A 13591-nucleotide genomic window follows, 5' to 3' on the forward strand; every position below is an offset into this window, starting at 1 on the left:
ATTGCATGCAGGTATGATGCAAATGCTTTGGCAATATAAATGTACAATTTTTGCCACGCCAATATTGCACACAATTGAAAAATTTTAACTGAAACTAAAATTGAGAACACATAAAAATAAAGAAAAAGACAGACTCATATATAAGAAAAAGATATCCATTCAGCCTGTTCTTTGGCAGTGGAGGTTTCTGTCAGATATAAAGGTATGAGAAAGGGGTCTGTTCTTATGGATGGCTGTTATTGCTGTCCTACTGAGAGGAGAACAGGAAACGACTGGCTGCATCTCTCCATCTTTCTACTATACTGTTATTGATTAAATGACTCAAAGAAAAACATCTTAACTGCAAAACCCTGCTCTGATAGTGATGCCATGATGTACAACACCACCATGCCTGCTTCCCACTACACATTCAACCATGCATTAGACTTTATTAATTTTTCCAACTGGTGCCAAAAAAAACTTAATCTCCACGCTTAGTGGATAGGTTACATTAAAAGCGTTAGAACATGAAATCACCTAATTACCACTACAACAGATTTTTAAATAGAGGTTTACATTAGATTGGAGGTTTTCAAACTGAGGTTCAAGGGGTATTAGTGGGTCTACGGAAAATTTCAGAGAAAAAAAAAATGTTAAAAAATGTAAACATGTAATGTTACTCTAATAGTGGATAAAGATAATAGTGGATAAGAAGTTAATACAACGCAAATATTTTCTAGATAGTATTCTAATCATTTATATAAACAATACAAAATCCAATTAATTAATTTTGCAAACATGTTGTCTTTATATCAAACTTACAATTTTCCAACACAATATAAATGGCTATTTATATAGGAAAATAAATACAGTTGAAGTCAGAGGTTTACATACACTTAAGTTTAAGTCATTAAAACTCATTTTATAACCACTCCACAAATTTCAAATTACTATTTAAAAAACCTTATTTTTGGCAAGTCATTTAGGACATCTACTTTGTCATTGACACGAGTAATTTTTCCAACAATTATTTACAGACAGATTGTTTCACTTTTAATTGAATATATCACAATTCCAGTGGGTCATAAGTTTACATACTCTAAGTTAACTGTGCCTTTAAGCAGCTTGGAAAATTCCAGAAAATGATGTCAAGCCTTTAGACAATTAGCCAATCAGGCTAATTGGCATCGATTGGAGGTGTACCTGTGGATGTATTTTAAGGCCTACCTTCAAACTCAGTGCCTCTTTGCTTGACATCATGGGAAAATCAAAAGAAATCAGCCAAGACATCAGGCTGCTCAGCAAGGAAAAAGCCACTGCTCCAATACCACCATAAAAAAGCCAAACTACAGTTTGCAAGTGCACATGGGGACAAAGATCTTACTTCTGGAGAAATGTCCTCTGGTCTGATGAAACAAAAATTGAACTGTTTGGCCATAATTACCATCGTTATATTTGGAGGAAAAAGGGTGAGGTTTGCAAGCCAATGAACACCATCCCAACCCTGAAGCATGGTGGTAGCAGCATCATGTTGTGGGGGTGCTTTGCTGCAGGAGGGACTGGTGCACTTCACAAAATAGATGGCATCATGAGGAAGGAAAATTATGTGGATATATTGAAGCAACATCTCAAGACATCAGCCAGGAAGTTCAAGCTCGGTCGCAAATTGGTCTTCCAAATGGACAATGACCCCAAGCATACCTCCAAAGCAAAATGGCTTAAGGACAACAAAGTCAAGGTAATGGAGTGGCCATCACAAAGCCCTGACCTCAATCTGATAGAAAAATTTGTGGGCAGAACTGAAAAAGCATGTGCGAGCTAGGAAGCCTGCAAACCTGACTCCGTTACACCAGTTCTGTCTGGAGGAATGGGCCACAATTCCAGCAACTTATTGTGAGAAGCTTATGGAAGGCTACCAATGCTACCAAATACTAACAAAGTTTATGTAAACTTCTGATCCACTGGGCATGTGATGAAAGAAAAGCTAAAATAAATAATTCTCTCCACAATTATTCTGCCATTTCACATTCTTAAAATAAAGTAGTGAACCTAACTAACCTAAGACAGGGGATGTTTTCTACAATTAAAAGTCAGGAATTGTGAAAAACTGAGTTTAAATGTATTTGGCTAAGGTGTATGTAAACTTCTAACTTCAACTGTTGCTGATCAATATTCATAAACACTTATTTTGACCAATTATGAAGGACTTGTTTTGGGGTTTGATATATGTGAAGTACTTGATGCAGTGGACATCTGTCCATTTGGTTTGGAGAATATCAGAGCACTGCCTATCACGGTTGCCAATACTTCCGTGTATCAGGAATAACTAAAGAGTGTGATAAGGTCATACTAGCCCCATTTGCACCTGGTATTACCATTAGTTTTGGGTGGTCCATTTGTAACAGGACAATGCTAAATACATGTGTAAACATGGTTAAAAACTTTTCGAGATGTGTCCACTTCAACCACATTCAGAAGTGGTCAATAAAACTTTGACCGCATTGCAGTTGTAGTGTAAACTTGTGAATGAACAACAGCAAAGGACTGCCTGCTCACCTGTTAATCAACTACTGCAATAAAACAAGTTTTAACTACTGGTTAGGTGCAGCTTTAAAAGAACATATCTGTCCAATCGAAACATTTGGAAAAGCACATTCATACAGTATTAAGTACATGCACAAGTATTCACTGAACTTCATCAGTTTGCATGATATCAACATGCAATGACGCTGACCATGTGAATCAACCAAAGCTCAGTTACTACAGAAACTCAACTAAATTATCTGCTTGAATTTAATACCAGGTGTTAAAAGGGACTCAGTCCACTCTGGCCCAGTGTGGAACCACTGCTAAATTAACACCATTACACACAGAGAGCTATATTCATTAGTCCACACAGCTCAAGCACTGCCTCTAGCTACATGTGGGCTTTCTTGTAGTTTAACAGATGGAGGGACTGAAAGGTTAAAAAAAAGAAAAAAAGGGAGACGTGTAGGCAATCTTAATGTGGTTTGCAGGATAAATGACCCACTGAAGCAACCAAAAATTGCAACACCACCAAATAAAAATTAACTTGCACATAAAAAAAAAACAGAAAAAACACAACACTGATTATCACTCACCAAATTCAGAAATTAAGTAATTTTAGTGTTTTTTACTCTCTTAGACTGGCTTTATTACTGGCTTTGAGAAAACAAACAGCTGTATTAAAGATTTAATGCACACCATTCCAGAACAGTTTCACAAATTCCAATTTGTGGAATTAAGGTGGGACCATTACACATTCCTCAAAAGGAAACTGTTACAAAACTAAAAGAGGAGATTACTGGAACAGTTTAAACCAGTTAACCAGAGAAACCACAGTGCTGGCCATATCAGTTTATATGCATGTAATGAGTAAGTCTGGCCAGAAGGTTCCGGATATCTTGTACTCTGGATTTCCCAATATAAGCAGATGATGATGCATTTTCCAACAACAACCATGGACTCATCTGCAGGAGCAGAGCTGAGGTATTTGGGTGACTTGGTTGAGGGTACGTTAATACCTCTTTCTCCTTCCTCCACAAACCTCAGAGTGTGTCACAAGGAGGTGGTTTCTACCTCATCTGCTAACCCCAAAAACCAGCTAATGACAAACATATACAGGATGTGTTTGGAGTTGAGAAAGAGACAGAGCTCTGTCTGTATTTAGATGACCACATTGTGGTCTAGGACCAAAAACAGACTTCATATGGGTGCTAATCCTTCTAGATCAAAATAGAGCAGATAGGGCCAATAGAGCGGAGAAGAGAAGAGGTAAGGGAATATGAGGAAAAATACTGACAGCTGATGGTAAAAGATGATTAAAAGATGAACATTTATTTTATTTCTGGACTTCTGAAACATTTATTTAGAGAATGGGTGTTAAATGGGCCTTCACACATATAGTGAGTTGCCGATTTCCAGTGGCATGAGCGACAGTGATCATTGGTGATGTGACAAAATTTAGCAGAGCTCAAATTTACAAAAATGAGCACCATTTTTTTTTTTTTTACAAATTTACATAAATGAGACAGTGATCCACCACCTGACATAACTGGATATAGCAGTCTAGTTTAAACACGTATTAGCAACGAACAGCGCAGATACTCTGCAACTTTCACTCAGTTGTATTAGTGACTGCCCCTTAACTGCTAGGTTTAAGCAGAACAATTACTTAAACCCCCCCCCCCCCAAAAAAAAAAAAAGTACACTTAAAATAGTAAATTCTAATTCTGAATGTCCAAAATATCCTATTTCTGAGTCCTGACTCAGTAAGTGTGTGTGTGTGTGTGTACATGGGTGAATTTGTGTGGGACATAGTGTTGTAATTACCAGAGCAGCTGGTGCCCTCCTCGTTAAGCATAAAGCCAGGCTCGCACGCACACAGGAAACTGCCTGGAGTGTTCTGACAGTGACCATTGGCACACAAACTCTGGATCTCCACACACTCGTCAACATCTGTCAAAAATAATAAAGTAATCAATATCAAATAGATCTAAAGGGATGACTGATTTACAGTTTAAGGGATTTAGGGATGCACCTTTTCCTTGAGAGAGTAATGAGTGGCTGTCCTGGGCCATTTGATAATTGTCAATTATATGACTTTGTAAAGCTTTGCTAATGAGACATAACATGACCAAATAATATATACTGTATGTATGTACACTGGCGGCCAAAAGTTTGGAAAAATTTACAGATTTTGCTGTTTCAGAAGGAAATTAGTACTTTAATTCACCAAAGAGGCATTCAACTGTTCACGAAGTATAGTCTGTATTACTGATGTTAAAAACAGCACCATCACTATTTGAAAAAAATCATTTTTGATCAAATCTAGACAGGCCCCATTTCCAGCAGCCATCACTCCAACACCTTATCCTTGAGTAATCATGCTAAATTGCTAATTTGGAACTAGAAAATCACTTGCCATTATATCAAACACAATTGAAAGCTATTTGGTTTGTTAAATGAAACTTAACATTGTCTTCGTGTTTGTTTTTGAGTTGCCACAGTACGCAATAGACTGGCATGTCTTAAGATCAATATTAGGTCAAAAATGGCAAAAAAGAAACAGCTTTCTCTAGAAACTCAGCAGTCAATCAATGTTTTGAGGAAAGAAGGCTATACAATGCTTGAAATTGACAAAAAAGATGTGATTTCATACAAAGGTGTACACTACAGTCTTCAAAGATAAAGGACAACTGGCTCTAACAAGGACAGAAAGAGATGTGGAAGGTCAGATGTACAACTAAACAAGAGGATAAGTACATCATAGTCTCTAGTTTGAGAAATAGACGCCTCACATGTTCTCAGCTGACAGCTTTACTGAATTCTACCCACTCAACTCCAGTTTCATGTACAACAGTAAAGAGAAGACTAAGGGGTGCGGCCTTATGGGAAGAATTGCAAAGAAAAAGCCACTTTTAAAAGAGAAAAACAAAAAGAAAATGTTAGAGTGGGCAAAGAAACAGACATTGGACAACATATAATTGGAAAAGTGTGTTATGAATATTAACCCCATTGAGCTTTTGTGGGATTAGCTAGACTGTAAGGTACGTGAGAAGTGCCCGACAAGACAGCCACATCTATGGCAAGTGCTACAGGAAGCATGGGGTGAAATGTCACCTGAGTATCTGGACAAACTGACAGCTAGAACGTCAAGGATCTGCAAAGCTGTCATTGCTGCACGTGGAGGATTTTTTGATGAGAACTCTTTGAAGTAGTTTAAGAAGTTCTGAACATTTTTTCACTATACATTGTGATCAGTTGAATGCCACTTTGGTGAATCTTATGGAAATAAATTAGTACTTTTATTCATCAAAGTGGCATTCAACTGATCACAATGTATAGTCAGGACATTAATAACATGAAAAATTATTATTATATTTTGAATTTTTGTCTTAAACTACTTCAAAGAATTCTCATAAAAAAATCCTCCACATGCAGCAATGACAGCTTTGCAGATCCTTGGCATTCTAGCTGTCAGTTTGTCCAGATACTCAGGTGACATTTCACCCCACGCTTCCTGTAGCACTTGCCATAGATGTGGCTGTCTTGTCGGGCACTTCTCATGCACCTTACAGTCTAGCTGAGCCCACAAAAGATCAATGGGTTTAAGATCCATAACACTCTTTTCCAATTATCTGTTGTCCAGTGTCTGTTTCTTTGCCCACTCTAACCTTTTCTTTTTGTTTTTCTGTTTCAAAAGTGGCTTTTTCTTTGCAATTCTTCCCATTAGGCCTGCACCCCTGAGTCTACTCTTTACTGTTGTACATGAAACTGGTGTTGAGTGTGTAGAATTCAATGAAGCTGTCATCTAAGGACATGCGAGGTGTCTATTTCTCAAACTAGAGACTCTGATATACTTATCCTCTTGTTTAGTTGTATCTTCCACATCTCTTTCTGACTGTAGTGTACACCTTTGTATGAAATCTTCAGTTTTTGTCAATTTCAAGCATTGTATAGCCTTCCTTCCTCAAAATAATGATTGACTGACGAGTTTCTAGAGAAAGCTGTTTTTCTTTGCCATTTTTGACCTAACATTGACCTTAAGACATGCCAGTCTATTGCATACTGTGGCAACTCAAAAACAAAGACAATGTTAAGCTTCATTTAACGAACCAAATAGCTTTCAGCTGTGTTTGATATAATAGCAAGTGATGTTCTAGTACCAAATTAGCAATTTAGCATGATTACTCAAGGATAAGGTGTTGGAGTGATGGCTGCTGAAAATGGGGCCTGTATAGGTTTGATCAAATATGACTTTTTTCAAATAGTGATGGTGCTGTTTTTTTTACATCAGTAATGTCCTGACTATACTTTGTGATCAGTTGAATGCCACTTTGGTGAATTAAAGTACCAATTTCCTTCCGAAACAGCAAAATCTTTACATTAAATGTACAGCAAATGACACTTAACAAGTGAATGCCACTTTGGTGAATTAAAGTACCAATTTCCTTCCGAAACAGCAAAATCTGTACATTAAATGTACAGCAAATGACCTTAACAGCCAGTCATCAACTTTTTCATTATATGGAAAAGAGCAGCTTTGACATTTTGATGAGTGTGTTTACATGCACGACATACATTATTGCTTAACAAGCCGACAACATGTAAGGTCAGCTTTCCTTTATCTGGGTAGGGTCATATGCTGTTAAAGTAAAAACTGATCAGCACAGGTAGCCCACTACCTCGAATTGCGTTTTTACCTGTGTTCTTACTGACTTATCCAATGTGCGCATGTGTTGTGCGCATGCCTGTTTACATTTTTACGTCAAAAGCAGATAAAAACTCAATGATTTAAAATCTAATTTAAAGGTGCTATATGTAATATTTTTACTGTACTAAATCATAAAATGACCATAATATGTAAATTAGAGAATTAGGAAACATGCTAAGTTGAAATACTGGCTTCTCCGATAACAATGCTACAGCCAGTATATTCTGTGTGATCCCGCCCACTGCCCACTCACCAATAGTATTTCGACACTGCGGGGTTGCCAGATTTGAACAAGTTTGCAGGCAAACAAGCCTGCGTGCTGCAGCCATGGAAGCCAACAAACGAACTGGATCAGAGATAACAGATTCCACTCAACCTAAAAAGCCTTGCCATCCATCTAAACACCACCATGTCCAGAGGCGTAGTAAAACAAGGATAAATATTGGAGATGCCTTTGGAAGATGGAGACAGCTTAAAGCCCCGAAATCCTTTAAAACGGATGCTGAGTTGGCAAATTTGCGTGTCAACATTCTGGCAACCTGCATGAGCTTCAAGTCTGGGGCTGGGCAGACAACTCTCCAAAATTTTGAATTTGGACTGCAGTACCCATTTCAAACGCTTGCTGTCAATCTTACATATAGCACCTTTAAGCACGGTTTTCTTGCTCAATAACACCTTTTGTCTTCCATGGGGGAAAAAGTAATACGAGCTTCAACTATATGAGGGTGAATGACAGAATTTTCAGTTTAAAGCAAATGATTTGTGAAATGTACAACTCCATCAAACTGACCAAATTTAAACATGTGAATGTGTGATTTCTACCACAATGTTTTAGCCAAACTCTTTTTCCTTTGACCTCTTACCTACACATGTGGTGACCTCACTGTCCATTTTATAGCCGTCGTCACAAATGCACATGTAGCTATCAGGGGTGTTATAACAGATTCCCGCACCACAGATATCACGACTCACTTGACACTCGTCAACCTCTGTAATGAGAGAGAGAGAGAGAGAAACACAATGAGGAAGAAAGAGAGAGGGAGAGGGAAAGAGTGAGGTCATTTTTCGCATTAACATAATGGGCAAATAAAGATTAGCTACATGGACTCATAAGCAAACAAATAACTCACATATTACATCTCTTATTGGAAGCAGACATTTATGGTCTATAAAGGGACTGTTCTGATATGAATCTTTCATTCTCTGCGGGAAGCAAAGAATGGCAAAAGCAAACATGTATCTAGAGAATGTGGATTATATAACTTAGTTTATTAAGATTCTGTCAACAGTAATACAGATAACATCCCTTTGGACGTGTTGGGGAGAGAGAGAGTGAGAGAGTACGAGCTGGGGTGTCAGATATCTGTTTGGAAAGAAGAGCTAAAATATCTTTGCAACTTCTTAATTGGTCCCTTGCTTTTTGAGGCCTGTTCTGACCTGTTTAAGCATGGAACATTCTGCTAAGCACTTCCTGGAAAATTAATAACAAGGTAATAAGAGGTCTAAGACAGCAAAAGTTCTAATAAAGTTTCACTAAGCAACTCAGTTTAATAGAGCCTCTCTCCATTAAAACCACAGAACAGCATCTGTAAATAGAAATGGTCTTGAAATATGCCCACTGAAAGAAGTGAGGAGAGAGAGAGGTGTAGAGAAAGACAGAGAGAGATGGAAAGGAAACAGAGAAGGACAATAGATGTCTAAGAAAAAAGATTGGTGTTCACTGTCCATTCAGATTTCAGTCTTCTCTCCACTTAAGGGATAGTTCACCCAAAAAGGAAAATGCTCTCATCATTTACTCACCCTCATATCATCCCAGCATATGAATTCATTTTATTTTCTTCAAAACACAAACAAAGAGTTTTAGAAGTATATTTAAGCTCTTTTGGTCCTTACAATGCAAGTGAATGGTGACCAGACCTTTGAAGCTCCAACAATCACATGTGAAAGATTGTGAAAGTGAAAGTGGAGATTATAGTAAAAATGACTTTTTATTGAAGAATATTGATCTGTTTCTCACCCACAACTATCATATTGCTTCTGAAGATTTAACCACTGGAATATTATGGATTACTTTTATGTGGCCTATATGTGATTTTTGGTGCTTCAAAGGTCTGGTCACCATTCATTTGCATTGTAAGGACCAACAGAGCTGAAATATTCTTCTAAAAATCTTTGTGTTCTGCAGAAGAAAGTAAGTCACACACATCTGGGATGGCATGAAGCATTTTTGGGTGAACTATCCCTTTAATCTCTTCAATAATCTCTCCATTTGAAATGAGAAGAATGAAGTTAAACATGACATCTGGACGGATGGATGGATGGGATTTACCTGCCAGCTGTGTTGGGGAGATGTCCTGACTTGCACTGGAAGGCAGAATTGCCACTGGGCCAGGAGGTAACACCTTCTCCACCAACTCTGGAGAGTGACGAGGAACAATGGAGCATAGAAGAAGAGAGAAAAGAGATGTAAAACATTCCACTAAGATGTTCATACAAGTTGTGAGGTGTGTCATGGATGACATAAAACTCGGCAAGAATCATCAAAATTTTAAAGAATCTTTCTTAATCTGCTCAAACGAATAAGAATAAACCAAAATGTCTGGCAGTACTGCAGCAGATCACAAATAAACACATCAATATCACCCACTGGATGTGTAAGTGAAGGCCACTTCAAAAGATTTGCAGAAATTAACCACTTGATCTCAATTTAAATGGCTCAATTCAAGTCACAAAGACTTCAGGATTCTTTCAAAGAGGTGAACTGGTAGAAAGAAGACAGTGTTTGGGATGGATAGAGAGAAAGGTGGACAAGTGTTTCGAGGTGTATAGGTTTTTGGAAGGGGACAGGTAAACTGGTGGACAATTGTATTGAGAGGAACAGGTAGACAGAACACAGATATTTGGGAGTAATCTACCTTTGTCCTGAATGCCGAAGAGTCCCCAAATTCATATCAGAAGCCTGTTTTCGTTTTCTAGTCTCCAGTGTTTTCACTTGCATGGCATACAGTATGTTCTCAGATGATAATGTGATGTTTAGCGTTTCAAATTTGTACAAATAAAAAATAAAAAATAAATAAAAAAAAGGCTCTATAGTGCTGATACTTTACAAAGTTGTGACGACCATCTTTAAACATTGCCTCATTCATCAAGTTTAAGGAGTGGCAGATTAAATGAAGCTATGGCCCAGTTTGGTTACAGTGATATCATGAACTACTTCAAGATGCTATGACAGCAAAAAACTGCTTACGACAACTTAAAATGGTTGCTGATCTCAGTCTAGATTGCTCATTTTGGTAGTTTACAATGCTTCTTATGGAGACCAGAACCAGAAAACAGTCCAACGGCATTGTGGCAGCGCCCAATGGTTGTTCAGGAAAACTGTGGATAGGCAAAAATGTGTTTGGAGGGGGACAGGTAGACTAGTGGATGGATGTTTGGAGGTCATCACACAGACAGAGACAGTGCTTGCAGCGGGATAGCAGGACAAAGTACATGTGCTTAAAGAAGAGACAGGTAGATATGAAGACAGGAGTATGCTGGGGTACAGGTGAAAGTGTATTTATAGGGATATGCATGTACAAGTGGGAGGGCAGGCTCCATCCTGATTGTAGACACCCCGGGTGACAGCTGGGCCTGTCCGGGCTGTACTACTGACCTATCAACACCCATATGGGTAAAACTCTCCTTCAAATGAATAAGAAACAAAGGACAGACACATATATACAGAGAGAGAGAGAGAGAGAGAGAGAGACAAACACACATAGAGTAAGCAACTGATCCATAATAAGGTCTGGCAAATTTATTGGCAATTAAAGCAAAAGGCTAAGTGATTCAGTTTGCTTCTGCTCATCTGTTTTCTCTTGCTCATGCAGGGCAGTCATGCTGGTCTGAGCTCAGCAGTGAGATAAGTTCTGATTGCATGGAGCGTTAAAGTGGGCGGAGCTTTAAAAAACCTTTACAGTTGAGTGGAAGAAAGCTAGACGCATCTCACACATCTCCAACCCTGCTCTCTCTCTCTCTCACACACACACACACACACACACAGCAACTCTCTTGATGGTTAAAGTTTTGGGGGGAGAGTGTTACATGCTGTTGGAGGGTGAAATGAAAAACACTTTGATCCACAAATAGACCAGAAACACTAAAATGATCCTTCTTATCTCATCCGGAAAAAAACATCTTTTCTTTCAACATCATTCTTTTTCTAAACTCAGCTATTAAGAGTCCTTCAAAGACCTGATCATGCAGCAAGATCCTTCCGAATTACACAATTAGAGAGCTCACTTTAATTTATTTATCACTTTTTAAAGGATTTTTCATGTTTTTTAGTCTTTATCTTTTATCAGTTGAAGATTTAGGTGTCACACATTATTCTGTCTTTTTAAAAAGCAACACAGCTGAACAATGCAAGTATGCATATGTAGACCAATCATATGTTATAAAAGTCTGCTATGAGCGTTTTAGACAAACAAAATGCGAATCCTAATGAAACCTCATTTGCAACTCATTTCACTTTTGTAATTTGATGTATTTCAAGTAAAAATGTAGATATGAATTTTATTTGGATTCTGAAAAGTTGGCAGTCCATACCAGAATGCAGCCAGATCTGAAAGCGAGTTTGCTAAAACAATGCCTAGATAGCTATTTGGCAATTGTAACATAATCCAATAGCCCATGCAGCCTTGATGTCAGCAGAAAAGGAAAGTTTTGTCAGAGGAAGTGGATTGATTGTCTTAAATTCATTTTTACTTTAAATTTGAAGCTTAAATCAAACTAATTTCTCTTCCTTGCTTTTCACATCAGTTGGACATACATGAACAAACACAATTAAACACAAACATTCACATCCATCATACACAAAGCGAAGAACACAAACATACATAAGTTCTTCAGGAGCAGAATGCTGAGTGCACAGATCAGTCATGCAATAGTGATGACGACATGTTGATGTTATGTTTTGAGTTCCTGTAGTTTCTGCACGCATTTGCCCAGATCAAGTTTTGCTGCAGCTGTGGATTGCTGCATGATTGCTTGCTGAACTGATGTGTATGATGATGTGGAAGCATCAGCATCAGCTGTGCAGCGTATGTACAGCAGATTTATACTGCCGAATCAAACCCAACCTAACCGACTGTGGGCACTACAGCAGACCATTTTGTCATACAAAAAAAACTACAGAACTCAGAAGCTACAGCAATGATCAATCATGAAAACATGGGGGCCTGGATAGCTCAGTGTTTATTGACGCTGACTACCACCCCTGGAGTCGCGAGTTCGAATCCAGGGTGTGCTCAGTGACTCCAGCCAGGTCTTCTAAGCAAGCAAATTGGCCCGGTTTCTAGGGAGGGTAGAGTCACATGGGGTAACCTCCTCATGATCGCTATAATGAGTGGTTTTCACTCTCGGTGGGGCACATGGTGAGTTGTGCGTGGATACCGCGGAGAATAGCGTGAAGCCTCCACACGCGTTCTGTCTCCGCGGTAACACACTCAACAAGCCACGTGATAAGATGCGTGGATTAACGGTCTGAGACGCGGAGGTAACTGAGATTTGTCCTCTGCCACCCGGATTGAGGCGAGTCACTACACCACCACGAGGACTTAGAGCACATTGGGAATTGGGCATTCCAAATTGGGGAGAAAAAAATCTAAATCAAAAATCAATCATCTTTTTTTCCTTTCATTATTTTCAATTTTATACATTTTACGTTTATCGAAATTCAGTTATAACTATACACAAATGTATGATTATGATTTTTAATTGTTTTTTCATTTTAAATGTGATTTTCTACATGATTTTTAGCAGTCCAATTCATCAGACAACAATTTTTTTCAACAATGTTCACGGTGACTTTCCGTCTGGTTCAAAAACAGCAAATGTCCTACCTTTCAGAAAGAGGTAGACGGTGTCTGTTGAGACACGTTTTAAAATAACTTTTCATTTGACAGAACATCTTAAAATAAGATTTTTTGTTCAGCAAAGCAGCAAAATCTGATGCAACGGCCAAAGAAGTTTAACTGACACATGTGCATTGACCAACAATTAAAAAAATAGCACAAAAATATGCCAAAGTATTACGTTAAATTACTCTATCTGTCGAGTACTCAAAAAGACAGAACAAACAAAATGCAAAATCCTATTCAACAGAGTTGACAACTTTATTTCTGAATACAAAACAATAAAAAAAAAAAATCATCTATTTGTGAAAATGAACAAATAATTTTGTATATCTTATTCTCTCAAATTCCTTCTATAACACAACCACTCAAGATATACTTCAGCAGAGCAACTTCAGTTTCAGAGTGACTTTGAAAACTGTGGCATGGTTTCCCAGCAACAGAACAAAAACTTAATAAAGACCAAGGACAAATACTT

The 13591-nt window shown here is 38.1% G+C and overlaps 1 protein-coding gene across 2 annotated transcripts in view; it reads right to left on the reverse strand.

Annotated features, from left to right (window-relative positions):
- Positions 1–13591, reverse strand: part of LOC127455548 (latent-transforming growth factor beta-binding protein 1-like) — a 180663-nt gene that overhangs the window by 64449 nt on the left and 102623 nt on the right. For both annotated transcript variants that reach the window (XM_051723536.1, XM_051723537.1), the window contains 3 exons: positions 9546–9632; positions 8080–8205; positions 4333–4458 (listed from right to left, as the gene is read on the reverse strand). In XM_051723536.1, the coding sequence (XP_051579496.1) occupies positions 4333–4458; positions 8080–8205; positions 9546–9632 (339 nt within the window). The remainder of the gene's footprint in view (positions 1–4332; positions 4459–8079; positions 8206–9545; positions 9633–13591) is intronic.

Source organism: Myxocyprinus asiaticus, chromosome 17 (genome assembly GCF_019703515.2).
Source record: "Myxocyprinus asiaticus isolate MX2 ecotype Aquarium Trade chromosome 17, UBuf_Myxa_2, whole genome shotgun sequence".
NCBI lineage: Eukaryota > Metazoa > Chordata > Actinopteri > Cypriniformes > Catostomidae > Myxocyprinus > Myxocyprinus asiaticus.